The 24,719-nt window shown below is 45.0% G+C and overlaps 1 protein-coding gene across 1 annotated transcript; it reads left to right on the top strand.

Annotated features, from left to right (window-relative positions):
* The first annotated feature begins 7,902 nt into the window (after window positions 1–7,902).
* Window positions 7,903–22,357, top strand: ADI1 (acireductone dioxygenase 1). The gene is made up of 4 exons (XM_081189267.1): window positions 7,903–8,105; window positions 13,179–13,298; window positions 18,646–18,825; window positions 21,540–22,357. Exons 1-4 carry the CDS (start codon window positions 7,986–7,988, stop codon window positions 21,660–21,662), a joined length of 543 nt encoding a protein of 180 aa, XP_081045393.1. The 5' UTR covers window positions 7,903–7,985; the 3' UTR covers window positions 21,663–22,357.
* The last annotated feature ends 2,362 nt before the right edge of the window (window positions 22,358–24,719 follow it).

Raw genomic sequence — 24,719 nt, 5'->3', positions numbered from 1 at the left:
TGGTAAAATGCCATCAACAGGTCCTTTGAGAGATTATTTTTCCAGACCCAGGTTAGGTCATCTCTCAGCTCCATTCCTGGGGGGGGGGGAATAGAAATCATATTCATAAACTGCAATGTATTATTTGCCAGCGCTGCAAGGATAGCCAAGAATGGTTACGATAAAGACTGAGTTGCAATCGCTGTTATCGCTTTGGCAGAAATCACGGCACAATTGGTGGCATCCATCTGTCTCAAGGAACAATGGCGTGTGCCTCTGGGGGTGAAAGCCAACCACTGGAGAATCACAGCACCTGCTGTGGCTGCAGAAACCGGTTAAACCAGGCATAGGCAAATTCTGACCCTCCAGATGTTTGGGACTACAATTCCCATCATCCCTGACCACTGGTCCTATTAGCTAGGGGTGATGGGAATTGTAGTCCCAAAAATCTGGAGGACCGGAGTTTGCCTATGCCCTGCGTTAACTTGTAACTGCTGCCTCCCACATTGTTTTGCTGGGTTAGCAGCACCGAAATGACCTTTCTGGCATGCAAGCCTGGGCAGTGCTGCCCAAACAACAAGTCCCCCTTCTTGGCTTCGCTGATGCGATTCAAAGAAAAGCAGAACAATACGTCTGGAACTAGCTTGGCTGCAGGAGTTGCTGGAAGGAGGACTACAAGGAGTCATCCAACCACCTTAGGGACTCCACTCTGTATTGGTGTAGGGTTTACTCCTTGGCCTTTTCTCCCAAAATGTCCTGTAAGACAGTGGGCATGGGACAATGAATGCTGTTATTAAAAGGCAGGGTATTATCCAACACTGTGCCAGTTATTTCAGTAGAAGTTGTCGTGACTGTCTGGGCCATGCAGAGACTGCTGTTGATTGCAGCCATCGAGTTCTGCTAAGGTCTTGACTATCAACTGAAATCGCCCACAAAAAGCAACAGTTCAATGATAAGAGCATCTCCTTGGTATGCAGAGGATCCCAGGTTCGGTTCCTGGTAGGGCTGGGAACATGCCCTGTCTGGAGAGCTGCTGCCAATCAGTGTAGACAGTACAGTGGTACCTCAGGTTACAGATGCTTCAGGTTACAGTCGCTTCAGGTTACAGACTCTGCTAACCCAGAAATAGTACCTCAAGTTAAGAACTTTGTTTCAGGATGAGAAGAGAAATCGTGCGGTGGCGGAGCGGCTGCAGCGGGAGGCCCCATTAGCTAAAGTGGTACCTCAGGTTAAGAACAGTTTCAGGTTAAGAACAGACCTCCAGAACGAATTAATAAGGGGAGCCAGTGTGGTGTAGTGGTTAAGAGGGGTAGACTCGTAATCTGGCGAACCGGGTTCGCGTCTCCGCTCCTCCACATGCAGCTGCTGGGTGACCTTGGGCTAGTAACACTTCTCTGAAGTCTCTCAGCCTCACTTACCTCACAGAGTGTTTGTTGTGGGGGAGGAAGGGAAAGGAGAACATTAGCCGCTTTGAGACTCCTTCAGGTAGTGATAAAGCGGGATATCAAATCCAAACTCTTTTTAACCCGAGGTACCACTACTGAGCCAAATGGATCAACAGTATGACTCAGCATTACGTAGCTAGACATGTGTATAGAGATTTCTATAATCCACTGGTGACCATGACCAGTGGATTTGAAAAAGGAACTTTTTCTGTCTTGCGGCAACACTGGGTTCTCTCTCTGATGCTGGGGGGTGGGTGGGAAGAGCCAATCTGGGATTGACTGCTTCAGGGCCCATTTGTTCACCCTGGCATTTCCTAGGGGAGCAAATGACAACTTTCCTCAACATGTTGCCCAAGGAACAAAAGCAATTATCTAAAGTTATGCAGGCAGAGACCATTAAATTAGCCAGCAGCAGATTAACACTGCCAAGCATACTGTTGATTGCAATGAGAGAACAAGCAGCTTCCGCAATTAATTCTGCAAAGCCGCCCAAGGTTCAGGCTGACCTACCTTCCAAACAAAGACCAGAGATAAGATCCACTTGGAAGGAGAAATCTTCTTTAACCCCACCAAGCCAGTCTTTCTTTTGCAAACGCACATGCCAAAGTAAACCTCCCACAAGCTATTGGAAGTCGTGCTGAGTCTTTTCGCAGAACATCTGGCAACATCACTTCCCTAAAGGGGCAGCAACAGAATGAAATAACTTTTCAAAGATGGCAAGGAAATAGATACAGCTCAGTTGGAAGGAATAGCCTTTCCAAAAAGGAGCTGAATGGGTGACAGATTATTCCAGTTACAGATAGGTAGCCGTGTTGGTCTGCCATAGTCAAAATAAAAAAATTCCTTCCAGTAGCACCTTAAAGACCAACTAAGTTAGTTCTTGGTATGAGCTTTCGTGTGCATGCACACTTCTTCAGATACCAAGGTGACATTATTCCAGATAGGAGCATCTGAAGATACAAGCTACAAGCCCACATGCACAGAACTGCACAGGGACTATGAAGAACAGGGTTTTTTTTACAAATAATTTTGAGTACTGTTGTAAACAAAAATTGCCCTTTTCCCTTATGGGGTATCCAGGAGCCCATATAGAGTCCTTACATAGGTTCCCTATTGGTAGGAGAAAATAACAGAGGCCAACCAGAGAATACTGAGAAGCAAATCAGCTAGTAAGCTGGATCTTTATTGATCTGTTGCAACAGGGTGCTCCCCTCACCCGCAGGAGAGGAGGAACCCAGAACAATGGCGCGCAAGGCCTTATAAAGACTTTTGAAATTGCCACCCTGTAGATCAAGACCACCCCCAGAAACACCATACATACATCACAGAAGGGGTGTAACCTAAGACCACCCCTCAGATACATCACACCTACATCACAGAAAAGGCGGTCTAAAACAGAAATTTGAATGTTGTTTTTCTCCAGTCGTTGTTTATCTCCTGTCTAAAATGGTTCCAGGTTGGTCTTCCTGTGCTGATCTATGTATGTGCTTGGTTGGTATGCTTATGAACATTACCATATATCTAAGACCTCAAAATTCCTATCACAGTACTCATCTCTGCAATTCAGGTGTTTGTTTTTATACAGCAGGACATTTGCCACCAGAGTTGAAATCCTAGAATCCTAGAATCATAGAGTTGGAAGAGACCACAAGGGCCATCGAGTCCAACCCCCTGCCAAGCAGGAAACACCATCAGAGCACTCCTGACATATGGTTGTCAAGCCTCTGCTTAAAGACCTCCAAAGTAGGAGACTCCACCACACTCCTTGGCAGCAAATTCCACTGTCGAACAGCTCTTACTGTCAGGAAGTTCTTCCGAATGTTTAGGTGGAATCTTCTTTCTTGTAGTTTGAATCCATTGCTCCGTGTCCGCTTCTCTTGAGCAGCAGAAAACAACCTTTCTCCCTCCTCTATGTGACATCCTTTTATATATTTGAACATGGCTATCATATCACCCCTTAACCTCCTCTTCTCCAGGCTAAACATGCCCAGCTCCCTTAGCCGTTCCTCATAAGGCATCGTTTCCAGGCCTTTGACCATTTTGGTTGCCCTCCTCTGGACACGTTCCAGTTTGTCAGTGTCCTTCTTGAACTGTGGTGCCCAGAACTGGACACAGTACTCCAGGTGAGGTCTGACCAGAGCAGAATACAGTGGCACTATTACTTCCCTTGATCTAGATGCTATACTCCTATTGATGCAGCCCAGAATTGCATTGGCTTTTTTAGCTGCCGTGTCACACTGTTGGCTCATGTCAAGTTTGTGGTCAACCAAGACTCCTAGATCCTTTTCACATGTACTGCTCTCAAGCCAGGTGTCCCCCATCTTGTATTTGTGCCTCTCATTTTTTTTGCCCAAGTGCAATACTTTACATTTCTCCCTGTTAAAATTCATCTTGTTTGTTTTGGCCCAGTTCTCTAATCTGTCAAGGTCGTTTTGAAGTGTGATCCTGTCCTCTGGGGTGTTAGCCACCCCTCCCAGTTTGGTGTCATCTGCAAATTTGATCAGGATGCCCTTGAGTCCATCATCCAAGTCGTTGATAAAGATGTTGAATAAGACCGGGCCCAAGACAGAACCCTGTGGCACCCCACTAGTCACTCTTCTCCAGGATGAAGAGGAACCATTGATGAGCACTCTTTGGGATCGGTCAGTCAGCCAGTTACAAATCCACTGAGTGGTAGCATAGTCAAGACCGCATTTTACCAGTTTCTTTACAAGAATATCATGGGGCACCTTGTCAAATGCCTTGCTGAAATCAAGGTAGGCTACATCCACTGCATTCCCTTCATCTACCAGGCTTGTAATTCTGTCAAAAAACGAGATCAGGTTAGTCTGACATGACTTATTTTTCAGAAATCCATGCTGACTATTGGTGATCACAGCATTCCTTTCTAGGTGCGCACAGACTGTTTGCTTAATGATCTGCTCCAGAATCTTCCCTGGTATTGATGTCAGACTGACTGGGCGGTAATTATTTGGGTCCTCTCTTTTCCCCTTTTTGAAAATAGGGACAACATTTGCCCTCCTCCAGTCTGCCGGGACTTCGCCTGTTCTCCAGGAATTCTCAAAGATGACTGCCAGTGGTTCTGAGATCACATCTGCCAGTTCTTTTAATACTCTTGGATGCAGTTCATCTGGCCCTGGAGACTTGAATACATCTAAACTGGCCAAGTATTCTTGTACTATCTCCTTAGTTATTCTGGGCTGTGTTTCCTTTGCTGAATCATTTGCTCCAAATTCTTCAGGTCGGGCATTGTTTTCCTTATCGGAGAAGACTGAGGCAAAGAAGGCATTGAGAAGTTCAGCCCTTTCTGTGTCCCCTGTTTGCATTTCACCATCTTCTCCTCTGAGTGACCCCACTGTTTCTTTGTTCTTCCTTTTGCTACGAACATACCCATAGAAGCCTTTTTTGTTGCTTTTAACCTCTCTAGCAAGCCTGAGTTCATTCTGTGCTTTAGCTTTTCTGACTTTGTGTCTACACGTGCTGGCTATTTGTTTGAATTCCTCTTTGGTGGTTTCCCCCCTTTTCCATTTTTTGCACACATCCTTTTTTAATCTTAACTCAGTTAAAAGTTCTTTAGATAGCCACCCTGGCTTCTTTAGGCACCTTCCATGTTTCTGTCTCATTGGTATTGCCTGATGTTGTGCTTTTAGTATCTCCCTCTTAACAAACTCCCAGCCATCATGAACTCCCTTTCCTTTTAGTATTACTGTCCATGGGATCCCACCCAGCACTTCCCTAAGTTTTATGAAGTCAGCTTTCTTAAAGTCAAGAAATTGAGTCCTAGTATGCTTGGCTGCTCCTTTCCGCTGTATAGTAAACTTCAGAAGAGCATGATCACTCGCGCCTAATGATCCTTCCACTTCTACCCCACTAACCAGATCATCAACATTGGTTAGGACCAGATCTAAAATGGCTGTTCCTCTTGTTGCTTCTCCCACTTTCTGGACAATGAAGTTGTCTGCAAGGCCAGTGAGGAATCTGTTTGACCTTATGCTCTTGGCTGAGTTTGACATCCAACAAATATCCGGGTAATTGAAGTCCCCCATTACTACTATCTCCCTTCCTTTTGCATGCTTGGCCATCTGTTCCAGGAAGGCAGCATCTATGTCCTCCGTTTGGTTTGGGGATCTATAGTAAACTCCCACAATGAAGTCCCTGTTATTCTTCTCTCCCTTAATTTTGACCCAAATGCTCTCACTTTGGCTTTGAGGTTCTGAATCTTGGATCTCTTCACAGGTATACACATCCCTGACATATAACGCCACTCCTCCTCCTTTCTTGTCTGGTCTGTTTCTCTGAAATAGATTGTATCCCCCCATTATTACATTCCAATCATGGGACTTATCCCACCAGGTTTCAGTGATGCCTATTATGTCATATTTAGTTTGCTGTACCAAGAGCTCAAGTTCATCTTGTTTATTTCCCATGCTTTGCGCATTAGTGTACAGACATTGAATCATTCCCCCGTGTCTCTTATTTAAGGATTTTTTCCTCCCACCACTAGGTCTGCGTGCTGTTTGCTCCATTTGGTCTATGACATTTGGATGATCATCTTCATCAATTGATAGGCTCCTACCTTCAGGAGCACTGTCTCCCTCCCCCACATTAGTCAGTTTAAAGCCCTCCTGATGAGGTTTCTGAGATTTTTGGCAAAAACATTTCTCCCAACCGTTGTGAGGTGCAGCCCATCGCTTGCCAGAAGTCCATCTTCAAGAAACTGCAGTCCGTGATCTAAGAATCCAAACCGTTCCTGTTTACACCATCTGCGAAGCCAGCTGTTCACTTCCACTATTTTCCCCTCTCTCCCTGGGCCACATCGTTCAACTGGGAGGAGAGATGAGATGACAATTTGTGCATTTAGTTGCTTCAATTTCCTGCCGAGAGCCTCGTAGTCTCTTTTGATCTTCTGGAGGCTATTGCTTGCATCCTAAGGGTGCTTACTTGGAAGCAAGTCCCCTGAAATCAATGGGATATATTTTCAAGAATGCGTTATTAGGGTCAGTTGATAACTCATGTTATGTGTCTATTATAAATGACCTCTCTTGGTATTTTATGACTGAATTTCGGCTGCAATCTTTCACACACTTACCTGGGAATAAGACCCATCGAAAACAAATTGCACTTCTGAGTAGATATGCGCAGGATTCTTAGCCCTGATTCTTTTTTAAAAACTTGATTATGAGTGTCATCAAATTCATGGGTCTAGATTAGAATTTAACTTTTTTTAAAAAAAGCCGGGAAAATCGACATAATTCGGTTTCTGCCTTTTTCCTTTTGTGTTTTCTCTTCTGAAAAATGGAACCGCTGATTGATCTACCCTGGCAGACACTCCAAATTCTCCAAGATTTGCTGTTCAGTTTTCTCCAGGAGCAGATTATGTATTTTCAGATTTTGTGAAATCAGCCCAGGGCATTTCCTGTTGCGTCATGAGAGAGCAAATTTGGGTTGATGCTGCGATGTGCAAATGCCATCTAATAACAAGTATGAGAAGCATTTATTGTACCAAAACATATGTACTCAAACTGATCTTTTCTATTGTGGTGCAAGTACAGATAACTCACAATCTACAAGCATTTAACTTGTGCACATAAAGGGAGCAAAAAGTGAGCGGGCACCGGGGCAGTGGGGGGGACGACGACGACGACTTTGACAATTCCACCCACCATTGTGCCCAATGTGTTTTGACTATACAGTACACTATTTTGGCTTCATGTCCTATCCCAGGAATGTAACCCCTGTGTTAGCAGAGTTGCCTGTACCAGCTTGGGCAGGTTAACAAAATGTACACACAAATACAAATCTTTACCAGGCAAATAAGATGAGGCAGACACACGCAGGTCTCTCCCAACTTTCTTTAAAATCAATCAATCAATCGATCAAATTTACTACATTCTCCACAAATACAGTGGCCAGCTTAATTCTGAACTGTACCATTTTCAGAGTACATCATGGGAGATTGATCTAATAATAATAATAATAATAATAATTTTATTATTTACACCCGCCCATCTGGCTGGGTTCCCCCAGCCACAATGGGCTGGCAGAAAGAAATTGTTTTGCTTCAAGGGTCGAAAACAAAAGCCAGAACGGGGAAAAGTTTTAGTTCTCTCGCCCTACTAAGCTTTCCACGGTGCGGATATCACACAGCTAGCGCGGGCTGTTGTGAAACACACCATACCGTGGGAAGATGCCCCAACAGGCCAATTCACACGTGCACAAACGGTTCAGTTACTACGCGACTCGGGGTGGAGACTCGGCCGCTGCTCCTTTTCCACGGGTCTAATAAAAAAAAGATCGCTTTAACTCATAATAAAAATAAAAAATTCCGGAGTTCAACTGGATTGGGATAGCGGGGGGGGGGGGGAGTGCTGCGGGTCTAGGAGGCTAGTGCACACTTTGAACTGCCCCTTCTTGGCACAGCCTGACCCGGTTGCTCCTGCGCAGAAAGCCCCGCGTGTGGTTTCCCCTCCCAGGGAAGCGGAGAGGCGGAGCCGCCTTCCCTCCGTCGGGACTGGGAGCCTGGCTGGCTGGGAAGAAGGAGAGGCTCGGCCTGGGCGCGCCATGGTGGAAGCCTGGTATATGGACGAGTCGGCGGAGGACCAGCGCCAGGCGCACCGCCGGGAGCCCAACGAGCCCGTCAGCCTGACGCTGCTGCAGCAGCTGGGCGTCTTCTACTGGAAAGTATGCAGGAACGGGAGCCATTCCTGGCGCCAGGGCTCGGTTTGGAAAGGGGAGCAGGATCCAGGCGGGGCTGCGTTTCCCTCCTGTCCAGGGCGCAGCAGCCGGAGTCCTGCGCACAGCCGGCTGTGCGCTTTGGGTGCAGGTTGCGCGTACGCACACACTCAACATTCTCCCCCTCAAAGAATTCTGGGGGATGTAGTCCACCCTTCGCAGAGCTGCAGCTCCCACCTGCTCTTAACGAACTACAGCGCCCAGAATTCTTTGAGGGGAGGAATGTGCTTTGAAGGTGCGCACTGCTGCAGTTCGGTTTCCAGTCGCCAGAGCTGGGCGGCAAGCAGAGATGAGGTGCTTGCAATGTGGTGGAAGTTTGTTGGACTCCTAGCTGCCATCAGGTCCAGGGATGAGGAGAGATGCATCCGGACCACCTCCAGCCATTATTTATTTTATGTTTAGGGGTGTGTGCAGAACCGAGTTATCTGCGACGCAATTGGTCAGTTAGTTAATTAGTATTTTTTATGAGGGCCCATGCCCTCAGCCATGAAGATCACTGGGTGAACTTGGGCCTGCCATGTTCTCATGGTTTAACCCAGGCATAGGCAAACTCCGGCCCTCCGGAGGTTTGGGACTACAATTTCCATCATCCCTACCTAACAGGACCAGTGGTCAGGGATGATGGTCCCAAACATCTGGAGGGCCAGAGCTTGCCTGTGCCTGGTTTAACCCACCCCGCAGGGCTGTTGTGAGTATAAAAGCGACACAGTCCATATCTGTGCCCCCTCTGAGCTCATGGGAGGGAGAGACAGCTGTAGTTATCATTAATAATAGCATTTTTATTGTTGTTGTTGATAATAACTCTCAGAGGAGTAACTCTGTTAACGTGGTGGTAGCAAGAACAATAGAGAGTTGTGTGGCACTTTAAAGATGTAACATTTATTACTGCATAAGCTTTCCTGGACTAGAATCCACCTTATTTTTGAAATAAGAAATAATAATAATAATAATAATAATAATAATAATAATAATAATAATAATTATTCACTACATTTAGATCCTGCTTCTCTTCTGAGGAGCTGAATGCATACATAGTTCCTCGGATCTCTATTTTATCCCCACAACTTGGTGAGGTTGGTGTGAGGTCAAGAGATACTGACTGGCTGAAGTTTACCCAGCGAGCTTCATGGCTGAGTGAGGATTTTTAAACCTGGCTTTCCTGGCTCTACTCCAGCACTCTGCCCATGACACAGCGCTACCTCTTCTTCCCATGTATGAATCGCCATCCCCAACGGGTGCGGAGAAAAGCAGCTGTAAGCTGCTGGGCCCAGCGGCCATAAAATGCAGAATTACAGCCTGTGATAATTGTATGGAAAGCTTCCATGTGCCCAAGTCAAGCACAGCGACTCTTGACCCTCCTGTAAGTGCCAGAAATCCCCATATCACATGCCGGTCACCTGGTCCCTGAACAGTGTTTTTCTACTACACTGGCCACTTGCTTTGTTTCTGCTTAGCTTCAGCATGGTGGCTGTATGATGTGCCCCCGGACCTTCTACAGTACTCTGTATTTCACATTTGACTACAGATACTAGAGCGTGAAATACAAAAGCATTGAGTGTGGAAAGCTCCTATTGTTTCCTTTTGAAATATGTGGAGATTGGGGCTGGGGAAAAGGTTAGGCCCTTGCTTCCCTTGTGTATTTGAATAGGTGGAGTGTACCGATGCATACCTCAACTAAAGTGGATTGGGAGTATCTTTTGTGCTGTACCACAAATGATTGATATGCTTAGCTCACAGAACCACAGAATTGTAGAGTCGGAAGGGACCATGAGGGCCATCTAGTCCAATCCCCTGCAATGCTCAAACCCCTGACCCTGAGATTCATGCTGTACCAACTGAGCTATCCCAGAGGTTAAAGATGTACATGTAGACAGATGGGCTAGCAAAACATTTTGCAGGCTCTTTACCTGGGACATCTTGTTTACAAAGCAAAGGTCGTGGAAGTATTTTAAACTAAGTGTTCTCTCTATCCTACAGTTTATTTTAGAGCAGTGGTTCTCAAACAATTTTTTTATGGGCCACTTGAAAATTTTGGGGTCTCAGAGGACCACTTTGTTTGTGTATGCAAGCTAGAAATCAAAGCACATCTCTTACATTTTTTAAAAATAGTCATAGTCTTGATTTTCTAATCTGATGGATGTGCCAGCTTTGCGTGTAAGCAAAATTTCCCCATATTATATTATATTATATTATATTATATTATATTATATTATAAACATACCCCACCCACCTGGCTGGGTTTCCCCAGCCACTCTGGGCGGCTCCCAACAGAATAATAATGATAAAGTGATAAAACATCAAACATAAAAAACTTCCCTAAACAGGGCTGCCTTCAGTTGTCTTCTAAAAGTCAGATAGATTTCCTTGACATCCCAAGGTGAGTGTAATGTTTGTCAGCTTTGGTCTCAGGACATTATTCAACATTCCTTTTCCATATTTGGACTTGAGGGTGGCAGGGGATGAAAATCTCACCTTGCAACAACAAATAATAAAAAATAATAATAGTATTATTTGTACCCCGTCCATCTGACCGGGTTGCCCCAGCCATTCTGGGCAGCTCCCAACATATGAAAACATAATAAAACATTAAACATTAAAAAAACTTCCCTTATGAAAATCATGGCCCTCAGGCTATGGCTTTATTTGCCTGTTCGATAATCCAGCTCTGGTCAAAACATCCTCTGTCTCTGTTGTCAGAAGAAGAAAAAAATCAATTGCATGGCCATGTACAGCTATTCTTGACTGTTCTGCGTCTGTTCCTCATAGCACCTGAGTGGAGTTTGTGGGGGCCAAAAGTGATTTGCAGACCGGAGCTTGAGTACCTCTGCTTTAGGGTTTAGCATAAACCTTTGGGGCTGCTCATTTAACACATATCAGCAAAGGAGTTTCTAGCGCTTGCTGTAGTTTACATTACAATGTCAGTACAAACCATTGATTATCCTAGACAGGATGGGTGGTGAGTGGGCAGTGTGGACCTGCGTTTGGACTCCCACGAGTGCTGCGCTCCTTCCCTCAAGGTGCAACCCATTGCAATTACGGAACAAATACAGTTAAATCAGGACCCGGGCAGTATATTAAACTTGTGAAATAATCAATGAAGACCCCTTGATTCTTGTCGGCGTTTAAATTTAATCTCGTTTGTTTGCTGCGTCCCTGCTGCTCCCCCTATCAAGGCTAATTTTGTTGTTTTGGAAAGCTGCTCTGCCAAAGATGGCAGCCTGCCTGGAGGGAAATCCAGGAAGGGAAAGTTGTATAAAACAGCTGAGAGCTCTTCATGGATAGAGGCTTCTTCCTGGTGTAGCAGTCTTCCTTTAGGGGAACCCTGCTCTTCTGTTGACAGTGGAAGGCCAGCTTTTCAACGATCCCTTTTTGAGGAACAAAAGTGGTTTCAGAAACTGAGAACTTTATTGCCGGTTTCCAGAACTAGAGTAGCCAATGCTGTGCCCTCCAGGGAATTCTGGACTGTGAATCCCCACCACCTCCAACCACTGGGCATGCTCAAGGTTGTCATCTGACGTAGCCTGATGTTTAACTGAGAGTCAATCACATCATTTGAAAAATAAGACTTGAGAGCTGCCTGGCCCCAAAATGGCAACTAGACATTCCGTTTTGGCAACTATAACCTTGGTTTAAGGAGCCATTTGGCTCCTGGCTTCTATATCTTGAGTGTTTTACACGGGACGTAAGCAGGTAATAGCACCAGGGCTTTATTTCCTCAGTGGGACGTGGGTGGCGCTGTGGGTTAAACCAGCCTAGGACTTGCTGATCAGAAGGTCGGCGGTTCGAATCCCCGCGTCGTGGTGAACTCCCGTTGCTCGGTCCCAGCTCCTGCCAACCTAGCAGTTCGAAAGCACAAAGTGCAAGTAGATACAGTGGTACCTCGGGTTACATACACTTCAGGTTACACACTCCGTTAACCCAGAAATAGTGCTTCAGGTTAAGAACTTTGCTTCAGGATAAGAACAGAAATCGTGCTCCGGCGGCGCGGCGGCAGCAGGAGGCGCCATTAGCTAAAGTGGTGCTTCAGGTTAAGAACAGTTTCAGGTTAAGTACGGACCTCCAGAATGAATTAAGTACTTAACCCGAGGTACCACTGTAAATAGGTACCACTCCAGCAGGAAGGTAAACAGCGTTTCCGTGCACTGCTCTGGTTCGCCAGAAGCGGCTTAGTCATGCTAGCCACATGACCGCTGTATGCCGGCTCCCTTGGCCAATAAAGTGAGATGAGCACCGCAACCCCAGAGTCGGCCACGACTGGACCTAATGGTCAGGGGTCCCTTTACCTTTACCTAGTACAGTCGGAAGACTGACAACTGTGGGAATGTTCAGGGAGGCAGGAGAGGATATATTGCTTATTAACATCCTTCCTAACTTGCACTAGCAAGTTCCTTTACTTAGCAGAGTTTTACATTCACCTTTTAAACGCACAGCAGATAGCTGGTTGCAGGCTTGTGTAAGCCTTTCACTACTAGGTTCCTGGTAAGTTCCCTTATATCCCTCTTAAAAGAATAAACACGCCACAATCTTGTTTAAAGAATATAAAAGAAGTTTACTCACATCATCAGTTTACAGTTGGATCCCTGAAGGAATACTTGGTTACAACGTGTATACATGTGGATCTATCCCATATGGGGATAATCCCAGTGTCTGTTGTTCTAGCTAAAAAGCTGCTCCAACGGCGGAGGAAGTCAAAGAGAGAGAGTGCTGTGTGCCTTGTCCTTTTGATACCTGGACAGGTAAGGTCACGCCCACCTCTAGTCACATGCAAAGGAAGTATGTCCCAGCCCAGGAGGAAACAGGAAGTTTTCGGCTGGCTGGACCAAACATTTCCCCGCATGTCCAGTCTAGGAAAACAAGGAATGTTGTACCTGACTGCTACTTATGTATAACATCCCACAACAACCTGCTCTGCAGAGTCATAAAAGCGTTTTGTACGTAAGGAGCGTTTGGGATGCAGCCGATCGCAATGACTGCCTCGTTTTGAACATTTCTGTCACCAAAACCCTTTTCTTAATTCTGCAGCTGGATGCTGACAACTATGAGACCGATCCTGTCTTAGCAGAGATCCGGAAAGAAAGGAACTACAACTGGATGGATATAATAACGATACACAAAGATAAGCTTCCGAATTATGAAGACAAGGTATAATACATTCTGTCTCTTGTTTGGGACTTGAAAAGGTTGCAAATGCTGGAACTCGCCACTAGAGTGTGTGCCAGTTTCAGAAGTTTTGCGATTCTGCTGTTTGAACACTGGCTGTCCCTTTCCTGAGAACTAAGGCTGAAATCCTAGCCCTATTTAACCTGAAAATAAGCCAAATTGAATTAAAAAGGGCTGACTTCGGAGTAGACATGGCTGGATTTTGCTGTCCGTCATGCTGTCCTCATGCTGTCCTCCTGCCCTAGTGCATTTCAAAACCTGTTATAATGGGAAGATATGTGCTTCCCTTCGGTTGCTGCCTATTATTTTTCTGACAGGGCTCCTGTACCTTCTTAACAGCTGGTGAATTCTGGAGTGCAGACTGGGGGATAAAATGAGTTGCACCTGTTTGATTTCTGCCTCCTATGCTGCTGTGAAAAGGCACAGCAAATGTCCCAGAAAAAATTGAGAAAGCTGGCAGGAAGATGGCTGGCTTACGCATGCATGCGAATAACTTCCACCTTTTAACATGCAGTTAAGTGAATATTTGGGAAGTTTTGGTGCCTGCTTTGGATAGAACTGTAGAATTGTCGAGTTGGAAGGGACCCTAAGGGTCATGTAGTCCAACCCCCTGTGATGCAGGGATATTACACTAAACTTGGGGTGGGGGGTTTCTGGCCCTCCAGATGTTTGGATCAAGCTCCTGCCAGCCCCTTCCAGTGTGGTCAGTGATGATGAGAACTGTAGTCTAGTAAAGTTTGGAGGGCAGAGGTTACTCGTTCCCACGCAAAACCATAGTTTAACGTGATTATGATGTGATTTTTGCTGCTTACTGGTAACCCCTAGACTACAATCCTCCATCTTACATTTGGCAAAGGCACGATGAAGTGAATGGGATTATAGTATCCAAAGTTAATATAACTTGGCTGATATTCCACCATTTCTCTAAGGAGCTTAATGCAATATCCGGTTCTCTCCACCCTCTCTGTTCCTCACAGCAGCCTTGCAAGGTAGGACAGGCAGAGAAAAAGCCACTCTGGAACTCCCATTTCATTTAATGTTCATTTCACTTTTAATTTGTATACCACCTTTCTATATTTCTATACACAAGGCAAGTTTGAAACAACAAAATAGGCAACAAAGATCACATATGTAATAACAATCTGATGCAGTACAAAATAAGTCACAACTACTTCAAAATAAACAACTGATATAAAACAAAGCAATATTCAGTTATCCACGAGAAGGTAATAGTAAACAGTAAAGTTAAATATTAGCGAGTAATAATTAAATGGCTTCCACTTATCAATCGCAATAAATAATTACTAAACTATAATCGATAAAATAAAGGTAAGTCACAATGCATAAAATACCACAAAACGTACAAAACCATATAAAATGATCAAATTGAGAAACAAGGCAACTATTATTATTATTATTATTATTATTATTATTATTAATAATAATAATAATATCCCTGAACTCCTCTTTGCTAGAACTTGGATCGCTAACTGGTGCACCACACTGCCTTCTGAGGTGATGATATTACTAACTGGGCAAACTTCATTGCCTTGTACGCTTCAGGATTTCGAGCCAGACAGGTTTTTTCTATAGGCATAGATGTTCAGAGCCAGCAGAAGGCAAGACAGACTGAATGCTGCCAAACCCTTGTCTCTCAACATAAATATATGTTTTCTGCCGTTTTGTGTCTCTCTTGTTCTGTGAACACTGAGATGAGGAGATAGGACCTGAACACTCTCACCTGAAGGTTTTACCTCCGGGGTGGCCAGGTGAAAAAGGACCTTTAACAAAGCCATGATTCTGCTGAAGTGAACCCTCCCTCCCACCACCACCACCACCAACCACCCTACTTATCTGGCAGAAGGACGTATGTTAAGCTTCTGAACAAGTGGCCACACCGCTTCCTTGGGACATTATAAATGAAAGCAACAAAACCGGCTGGTTCTATTCGAGTCGTCATTATTCAGACTTCTCAGAAAGAGGGAGCTCTTCTGCCTCTCCTTGTCTGGTTGTCAAGGTGACGCGTTTTAAGTGCTATGAATATTTTAGTAATTTCGCGACTGGAGTGGAGTCTGAATGCCTACCCAGCTTATTTCTGCCAGGTTCTGCGATCTCCCTGACCCGTAACATGTCTCAAGAGCATTATCAACCTGGCAGCGCCGGCTGACGCACCCTCCTGAAAGCTCCAGTGCACTTCAGCTGTTGTCGGCTCGCAAAATCATTCCGCCACTAAATTTAGGTTTTTTTTTCCTCTCCCTCCCTCTTACCTTCAGAGCTGACTAAGCACTTGAGGAAGCGGGTCAGTTGTGGTGACACCTTTGGTTAAAAAAAAGAGAAAGGCATTTACCGAGGGAGGAGCTGGGCAAGAGAATAATTCATTGGCAATTCCATGCGCTTCAGGTGCACCTAGGTAATTTCCTTGCAGATCCATCATGTAAAGAGTAGCTGAGTTCTGATACAGAGCTGTGGTTTGGACTTTGCTGGACTCTTGAATCACCTCCATCCCAGCCAGCGTGGGTTCTGGAGGACAATAACATCAGCAGAGCCACAGATCCTCTTGGGGTAAGATTGAGTAGCTGGGCACTCAGCAAAACTGGCTGACAGGAGGAGATTCAGGGCAGGCGAAAGGGCCACCACTTCCTACAAACCACCAGTCATGAATTCCTGAGCTGGATCTACAATGACCTGATTAACATTATTGGATACAGTGGTACCTTGGTTCTCAAACAGAATGCATTCCAGGAGTCCGTTCAACTCCCAGAACCACTTGAAAACCGAGGTGTGGCTTCTGATTGGCTGCAGAAGCGTCCTGCAGCCAATCAGAAGCTGCACAGGATGTTCGGCTTCTGAAAATGGTTCAAAAAATGGAACACTCACTTCTGGGTTTCGATCATTTGTTCGGGAGGCAAGGCATTTGAGATCCAAGGTACGATTGTATATCGTTCTAAAACATCACAGGGCATACTTGTAAAATAGAGCATTTTTTTAACCCCCCCCCTCAAAAATGGCTATCTGCCTACTGCTGGTTTCAGCACCCTTGGGTATCACATTTTAACAACACATTACGAACGTTATAAGTAGGGTGCCATGTGTCCATAATGCTTAACATTAAAAACCACAAGGTAGTTTATTTTTTTTTTCTATTCTGACATCTTTATTGAAAGTTGAAAAGTACATAGTTATGTGTGCACTAAACATGGTGAGACATAAATGAAAGGGAGAAAAAGAAAAGGAGAAACATTACCCTCGTAGAAGGGAAAGTAAAGGGAGAGGAGGCAAATAAAACCTAAAACTCTATATTATAACAAAGTTGTTATTGTACTTCACCAGATCTTAACCTATTACAGTATTTTTAAGAATGGATTCCAAACATCGTTGAATTTCGTCCATGGCAAGTCTGCGTTTATATGCAAGTTGTTCATATGTTGCGAGTTTGTAGAAGTCTTCAATCTAATCGTAGAAGGGAAACACATTTTTATTTTCCCAATTCATCAGTATCAGTCTTTTTGCCATGGTCAGGGCCCAGAGAGTCCACTCGTATTGTCCTTTTGTAAGGTTCCATGTGCTGGGCATATCGTTCAAAAGGATATTTTGCTCTGTAAATGTGAGGTTGTTCCATACAGTCCCTGCTGATGGTTTCAGTTACCTTCTGACAAAAATCTTTTGATATAGGACAGTGAAAAAAACATAGGTGTTAGAGAAGCATTATCCCTATTAAAAACTGTTGAGTGTAGATCTGTCCCTGGTAGCCTTGGGCAACCTGGCGCCCTTGAGGAGCATGACTGATGGGAATTGTAGTCAACGCTAGCAATCATCCAGGCGTGTTTTGCGACTGGCATGGGTCCCTCCAGCTTTCTTAAGCAGCTAAGCAGAAGAGCTTGTTTATTGCATTTATCTCCCACCTTTCTCTCCAAGGAGGACATGGTTCACCCCCACCCTCAGTTAAGAATTAAGAGGCTGCGACTGGCCCAAGGTCACCCAGCAAGCTTCATGACTGAGTGGGGATTCAAACCCCGATCTCCCAGGTCCTAGTCCAACGCTCTCACCACTACACCACACTGGCTTCCTAGAGTACTTCTGCTATAGGGCAGCTATATAAATTCAGCAAGTAACTCAATATGGGGAAAGCGGAATGTCACTTAGAGAAGGACCTGAAATACTTTCCTTGAAGCTTGAATTTGTGTTATTCTGGATTGTTTGATTTGATGTTTTAATGTGTTGTGAACCACTTTGAGACTTTCCCCCCATTAAAATATAAAGCAGAATAGAAATGATGATGATGATATACAAAATCTGCTCTGGACAATAGATCCAGTGTGATTAGTATCTACATGGTGCTTAGAGAATAACTTGCGCCTAAATATTAGTAAGACAAAGGAGATGGTGTTGGACTTCCAGAGGAAGAGAGGGGAACCTGCCCCGTTGTATATCGGGGGGGCTGTGTGGAGAGAGTCTCCTTTAAATGCCTGGGAGTTTACCTTAGTGAGGACCTCACTTGGAAAATCAACATAACTCAGGTGGTCAGAAAGGCCCAACAGAGACTCCATTTCCTCAGGGTCTTACGAAAGAATAATATTAAACAACAACTGATGAACCGGTCCACAATAGAAAGTGTCCTTTCATATTGTATCACAGTGTGGTATGCTGGCCTGACAGCCACGGACAGAAAGTCTCTAGAGAGGGTGGTGAATACAGCACATGATATCATGGGCTGTCCCTTGAGTCTGCTAGATGACATTGCAAGGGATCGTTGCCTGAGGAGAGCGAGAAAAATTCTCAGGGATGACTCACACCCCGGCCATCACCTCTTTAATCTTCTACCCTCGGGCAGGAGATACAGAAGTATAATCAGCCGTACCAACAGGCTAAAAAATAGCTTCTATCCATGGGCTGTTAGGCTGTTGAACGAAAAATAACATAGCGAAATTGACTTGCGAGGTGGTGTGTTGTTTGATAAGAGATTTGAGTGGTTTTTTTTGGGGGGAGGCTCATTGTACACAGGTTGTACAATGACAGTAAAGGTATTATTATTATTATTATTATTTTCTCAGACTAAATCTGGAATAAGGGCTATGGGTTTCAATTGGGAAGTTCCTCAAAAGAGCGATCTGCAATATGAGATTAATGATTCTGCCCTGCCTTGCAAGGTTGCTGTTAGAGAACGCTGGTAAAGAGCTTGAAGAGCGCTCAAAGGGCTCTCCTTTCAGTGCCAAATATTGCATTGGGTTTCCTGGCGTAACATCTTGCAATCTTTACATGCTTTGCCGCTTGTAATAAGATTCGCGAAATTGAAAGCCGCTTCCTTCTCTCTTCCCTTCCCCTTTCCCAGATAAAAATATTTTATGAAGAGCACTTACACCTGGATGATGAGATTCGCTACATCCTGGAAGGAAGTGGGTATTTTGACGTTCGCGATAAAGACGACAAATGGATCCGGATTGCCATGGAAAAGGGAGACATGATCACGCTTCCTGCTGGCATCTATCACCGATTTACGCTGGATGAATCTGTATGAAATTACTTCCCCCCCTACCCCCCCCATAAACATCTACACAGAGTTGACAGAATTGTCTGCAGCTGTAGAACAGCATATTAATAACAAAACTCTTGAGACCTGCAGTGTAATCTGCTAAATTAAAAAATGTGTGGGTGGGATAATGAGGGAAGAACAGGCAATGGGTACAAAATCAGAGCCTGTGACCACTTTTATTTTTTATTTTTTGTTGTTTTTTTAAAAAAGGAATTTAGGGCTGCATCTCAACAGTGGGAACTGGGGCTGCATCCGTGCCAGATTTAGAGCATTGTGAGTGGTTCCCATGAATAGGGTGCTGAGCTGAGCAGGGCTCAAAATTGAGAAGATCCTTAATTGAGACAATCCATTTGGGGGAGCAAAATATTGGCCTCACACAGGGCGCCATATTAGAAAGATGACCATCTCTGGCTGCAGACATACAGACATACCATACAATTAAAGCATGCAATTTCCCCCAGGGAATTAAGGGTACTAAGAATTGTAGCTCTGTGAGGGGTAAACTACAGTTTACCAGAATTTCTTTTTATGGGGGGGGGGGAGATATGTGCTTTACACGCCTGGTGTGAACACAACCTGTGTTTTGCCATATTAAACCTGTGGAGTAGGGTGGGGGGGAGTCACTTGAAATTCATTGAAGGGATTCCTCCCCCCCCCTCAATTTTTATCATCACACCATAATCACCAAGGAAGTCAAGGTACATAGCTCTTCCCATTTTATCTCAACAACAATCCTGTGAGGTTGGCTTGGCTGAGAGACTGTGACTGGCCCAAGGGCACCCAATGAGCTTCAGGGCTGAGTGGGGATCTGAACCCCGGACTTGCAGGCCTGGGTACGGGACTCTTCACCACCACACCACACGGGCTCTGCAATGTCTTGCTCTCTGTGCAACACTGGTGAGGGTCCCTCACTGCTTTCTTGAGAGGGGTTTTCAGGCGTTCGTGGGGAAGGGGACGGAAGGACCACTTGTACAAATTGCCTTCTTCTCAGCAGACCACACCCTGGCTCCATCGCTCCTCATCTAAAGTTGCCTGCATTTATTAGTATAGAAAAAACAGCTTTTAAAAACGCTTCTCCCCACAGATTTTCCTGCTCCCAGTAATCCAGCAATCCTACTTTTGTTGATAGTACTGACCAGTGCTTTTTTTTCCTCCTAAAAAATGTTTAGGGGTACTCTCATTTTCCTACTCATTGAAATACCGCCCTTCAATGAGGCCAAACTTAGATTCACAAAATGTTTAGGGGTATGTGTTCCCCTGTGTCCCCCCCAGAAAAAAAAGCACTGGTACTGACTGGAAGTCATACGTTTTTGCACCTTGTAGGTAATCAAAGCATGGCAGCTTCAACCTCAGTTCGGTCATAAAGCCCACCTGTCTTCCAAGCTGCCATTCCCAACTCTCTGGGATTAGAAATCAATTCCTCAAGGTTCAGGCAATGATAGTATTTAGCGCACATGCGCTTTCTCTGCTCTGCGCTGCTGTTGCTACCTTTGCAGTTAAATGGAGCACTCGTGTCTTCGGCCTTGTCACAAAATCCATCTTTAGTAAGGGATTGGTGTTGCCATAGCAACTATGCAGTGGAGCCTTGGGAGATCTGCTTTGCTCGTCCTGTTCTCTGGCTTGTTGTGAGGGATGTATATAGCATTCGATATAGAAAGTTTAAGGTCGCTGTCTTGCTACGGGTCTGAGGCCTCTGGCCGGCTCTTAGAATGAGCTCTGTGATCTATTGGTTTCCCTCTGCGTAGGAAAACAGGTGCAGGACCTGACAGAGTGACAATATCACGACCCCCAAATTTTGTTGAATGTGCTTTGTCGAATCGAGAAGTTTTGCCTTGCTGTTAATATCGCCGGAAAGTTTAGCTGGCAGTCATCCAAGTTTTGCTCAGAGTAGGCCCGTTAAAGTTAACGTACTTGAGTTAGGCCTGTTCATTTCAAAGGGTCTACTCTGAGTAAGGGCGCTTCAGTGTTGAAAAACAAAGCAAAACATGCAGTGTTAACTGCAGAGATGTTGCTGTGCATCAGCAACAGAAACTGGAGTCAGACGTCTTATGTGTAAATTTTAAAAATGAGGAACGAGCAAGGAGATTTCTCTTCTTACCCCTCCAACCTGCATGTATTGAATTATAAATATTAATCATACTGATTTCATGTAGGCTAGCATTGCAATAACTTCTGTGTGTGCCCCAAGCCTTGTTCAGAGTTGGTTTTGCATTGAGCAGTACTCATTTTTGTTTTTTATAAAGAGCCAAAATTCACCTTGAGAAACTGTTCCAAACATAGAGCTAATATGAAGGGGGAGGGGGAGGGGAAAGCATTAAATGCTAGATTTTGGTGTGTCAGGCTGTTCCAAAAGGGGCTCCCCCTTTTGTGACTTGTTCATGATCTCTTTTCCATGATGGGTTTCTGGATGTTTTTGCCTTAGAGCAGGGACAAGGTGAAGCGATTTCACTTTACAGTGTCTGCTCTTTGCAAAATGTGAATATTGCAAGGAATCCAAACACAATTAGGCTATGGGGATTGGGGAATGGATACTTCAAATAAAGTAGCCAGCGTTTCTCCAAAGCTGGCTGTTTCCCAACCCTTCAGTTGGACTCGAGCCCTGTACTTTGAACCCCACTCCTTTCACGGTTTTCATTCTTGTTTTGCAAAAGTAAACTGTGTTAAGTGTGAACTTTTTGTGTTTCTCTTCCCAGAATTATGTGAAGGCAATGAGGCTGTTTGTCGGAGAACCTGTGTGGACAGCGTACAACAGGCCTGCGGATCATTTTCCTGCTCGAGTACAGTACCAGCAATCTCTGGTGCAAGCAGCACAATAAACCAGTGGGAAGATTCAAGACTCAGTTTCCCACAACTTCTGCACAATGGAAATAGCAAAATGGCCTTTTTAATGCCACCCGCTTATTAATGAGACGTTGGTTTCCTGCAGCTCTAATGTAGGGGAAGCAAATAGAGGGGAATGTTTGTTCTGTTCTTCCTCAATCAATTGTTGGATGGAAGATGATTACCTTTCCTTTTCTTAAAAGTGGGAGAGATCTTTTTGAGCAGATCTGGAGGTTGCATTTAACTTCGACTAGTTATTCCAAGGATCTCTCTGCTGCTCACGTAGTTAAATAATTCAGTTACATCTGAAGATTCATATAGTGTAGCTTTTCCAACTTTGCGAGGGCACCAAGCTGAGAAAGGCTGATGACAAGGCAATATAAATGCTTACCTGATCTTGTTTTGCTTTTCAATACAGTACAGATTTATTCAGTTGAGGATAAGTTGATTTTTTTTCTTTTTAAAAATACAAATTCAAAACTGTTTGAATACTTTTTCAGTTAATCCAGCGCTGTGCTCATGCAAAGAGAGGGGAATTCACTTTGTGCAAACGCTGCTTTAGCAACAAATATTTGGGCAGAAACTATGAATAGCAACCTTATAACGCTGCCTTATCCAGTTGCCTGAGGTTTTGGTTGTTTTTAACAATCGAGCGGTACAGAAATTTTATGAAATAAATAACTAAATAGAACTACTGTGTCTTATAAATGAGTTGGGGCAAACCAGGTTCCCTCTGTCTGGCTTCCTTAACTGTCTAAGCATTTGGATAAACAGAGTTCTTTTCCGCCTTAGGTGCAATCCAACAAAACCTGTTCTGCATATTGAAGTCAGGTTACAGCAGCAAGTCACTGAAATACATCTCTGGTCAATAGGTTATATCTGGCAGTACAAGAATGTTGCCCTTATCCCCTGAATGCTCCCAAACACTTTCTGGAGGAATGAGAGATCTGCAGTAGCAGTGGGGGTGGGGTGAGGGACCTACAGTGGGGAAAGTCAGATGGAAGGAGTTTGCCCAAGCCCTTGTGGGGTGGGAGGCAAGAGGAACTGGAACTCTTCTTTGCAGTTGTGCTACGCAGGGTATGCCCCAATAGCTGCACAGATTTGGTACCAGAACCACATTTTCTGCCGTTCAGCAGTGCATGGGGTATTGCTGGAAAATCAGAACACTGTGTCTTGTTTTAATATTTACGCAGATGACAAAAAAATCCGTTACAGTTGAGCACTTCAGGGGTGCAGTCCCCAACGTATTTCCTCCCAAATATTATTCAGATTGCAGCCCTCCGCTTGGTTCGAAAACAGCAAAGTGGCCAGGATTCAAGTCTGGGGTGCATGCTAACCGTGCACACTTTTGGATCAGTGTTGTCTTCACTGAGCGATTCCTTCCGGACAGGGAGCTCACGATCGTGATTTTGTCTGCTATTCCCCCCACGTCTCATTAGCTTCACTGCTGATATTTCAGGTTGCTCATCTCTGTGTCAGGCATGTGTGGGCGTCGAGGGCAGCCGTGTTGTAGGACTGAGGCTTTCTAGCCTGTCGTGCCATTTGCTCACTGGAGAGAGGCGCTTCCTTCCTTTCTTGTTTAACCCCGGCACTAATTAGCTGACTAGTTCAAGGCAGGGTTAGGTCGTCGGTGGCGCGTCAGCTGCAGGAAGTTCCCAGCAGAGCCCCCGCGGGCTGTTGTGCCGGCGGAAAAATACATGGCCACAGGCAGCAAGAGCCAGATGCCTGGACTCGAGTGGAATGCTAAAACCGAGAGGAGCTAAAGACTGCGAGAGGAGCAGGGCTGGGTTGCAGCAAGGACCCATCTGGCCTAACATTCTGTCTCCTTCAGCAACCAGCTACAGCCTACTGGAAAATATACATTGGTGGCTGTTGTGTGGATGAATAAATATGTGTGGATGAGAGAGAGTAGCCTTGACAACCGTTTCCCACAGATACATGGGAGGGACCTGATGAGGAACGGTTGAAGGAGCTGGGTATGTTTAGCATAGGAGAGAGAAGGATAATCGCCATCTTCAGATATCTGAAGGGCTGTCACATGGAGGATGGAGCAAGCTTGTTTAGGTTGGGGGTGTTTACTGGGCTGTTTTTGTTTTTTAATTATGTGTTTTGCATTTTTATACAGTGGTACCTCGGGTTAAGGACTTAATTCATTTCGGAGGTCTGTTCTTAACCTGAAACTGTTCTTAACCTGAAGCACCACTTTAGCTAATGGGGCCTCCTGCTGATGCCGCGCAATAAAATAAAATTCCTATCACAGCAGCCACCATTTCAGTTTCCCCCAGCACTGCAGCTCCATGGTAGGCAAAGCTGCACCGGCTGAATTTCTGCCTGCCATACAGCTGTTAAAATGTCTAGGAGCTCCAAGAGTAAGAGGAAGGCTGAAAGGGGACCAGTGCTGTAGCTTAATGCTTCTGCCTTCGCTGCTCACACCTCCAACCAGCTCCCTTACAGAGTACAGCTCCCTCTCTCTCCTTTTCTCTCCCTTGTTCTCCTTCCTACTTCATTTGCTTTGGGGTGGGTGGGTATAATAATATAGGAACATGATGAATAGCCCTTTAGCAAAACGGAGAGCACTTGAGGACCTTGGGAAATCTAGACTGCTGACTAGCTTGAAGAGGTAATGATTTGTACTCTTAATTAGGGAAGGGGAGAGGGCTGTTTACTTTTGTTTGACAGCCACTGTGTCTGCCTGCACTCAATCAGGGAGCAGTTTGAAACCCCCAGGACTTTTCTCTCATTCCTTTTTAAATTTTGGAATTAAAAATTTAGCATTCATGAAAGGGCTGGTTCCTGCTAGGGCACTGAGGGGGTGGTCTGGTGCCAGTTGTCTCCAGATCCCGTCTGCTAAGGTTCTGCTGTTCCTGCCTGGGCACACCCAGTGCAGACCAACATAAACCCGCTCCCAGATAGGATGCAGAGTCTTCCCATCGCAGCTGAAACTCACAAGGTCTTACCTGAGACCATAAGGTGGACATCAGCCTGTTTGGGTGATGAGAGAATTCAACTACTGTACTGTGTTCCATTTAGGACTGTCATCTCTGTGCCTCATG

The sequence above is a fragment of the Podarcis bocagei genome (genome assembly GCF_964188305.1).
Source record: "Podarcis bocagei genome assembly, chromosome: 3".
NCBI classification, from domain to species: Eukaryota; Metazoa; Chordata; class Lepidosauria; order Squamata; family Lacertidae; genus Podarcis; species Podarcis bocagei.
This window is presented reverse-complemented; position numbering and strand designations above follow the sequence as displayed.

Bases quoted from the DNA above. Each gene is read 5' to 3' on its own strand.
- ADI1 (XM_081189267.1), top strand. From the start codon at position 7,986: ATGGTGGAAGCCTGGTATATGGACGAGTCGGCGGAGGACCAGCGCCAG. The intron at 8,106-13,178 runs GTATGCAGGAAC...TTAATTCTGCAG, and splicing joins TGGGCGTCTTCTACTGGAAA to CTGGATGCTGACAACTATGA. The intron at 13,299-18,645 runs GTATAATACATT...CCCCTTTCCCAG, and splicing joins TTCCGAATTATGAAGACAAG to ATAAAAATATTTTATGAAGA.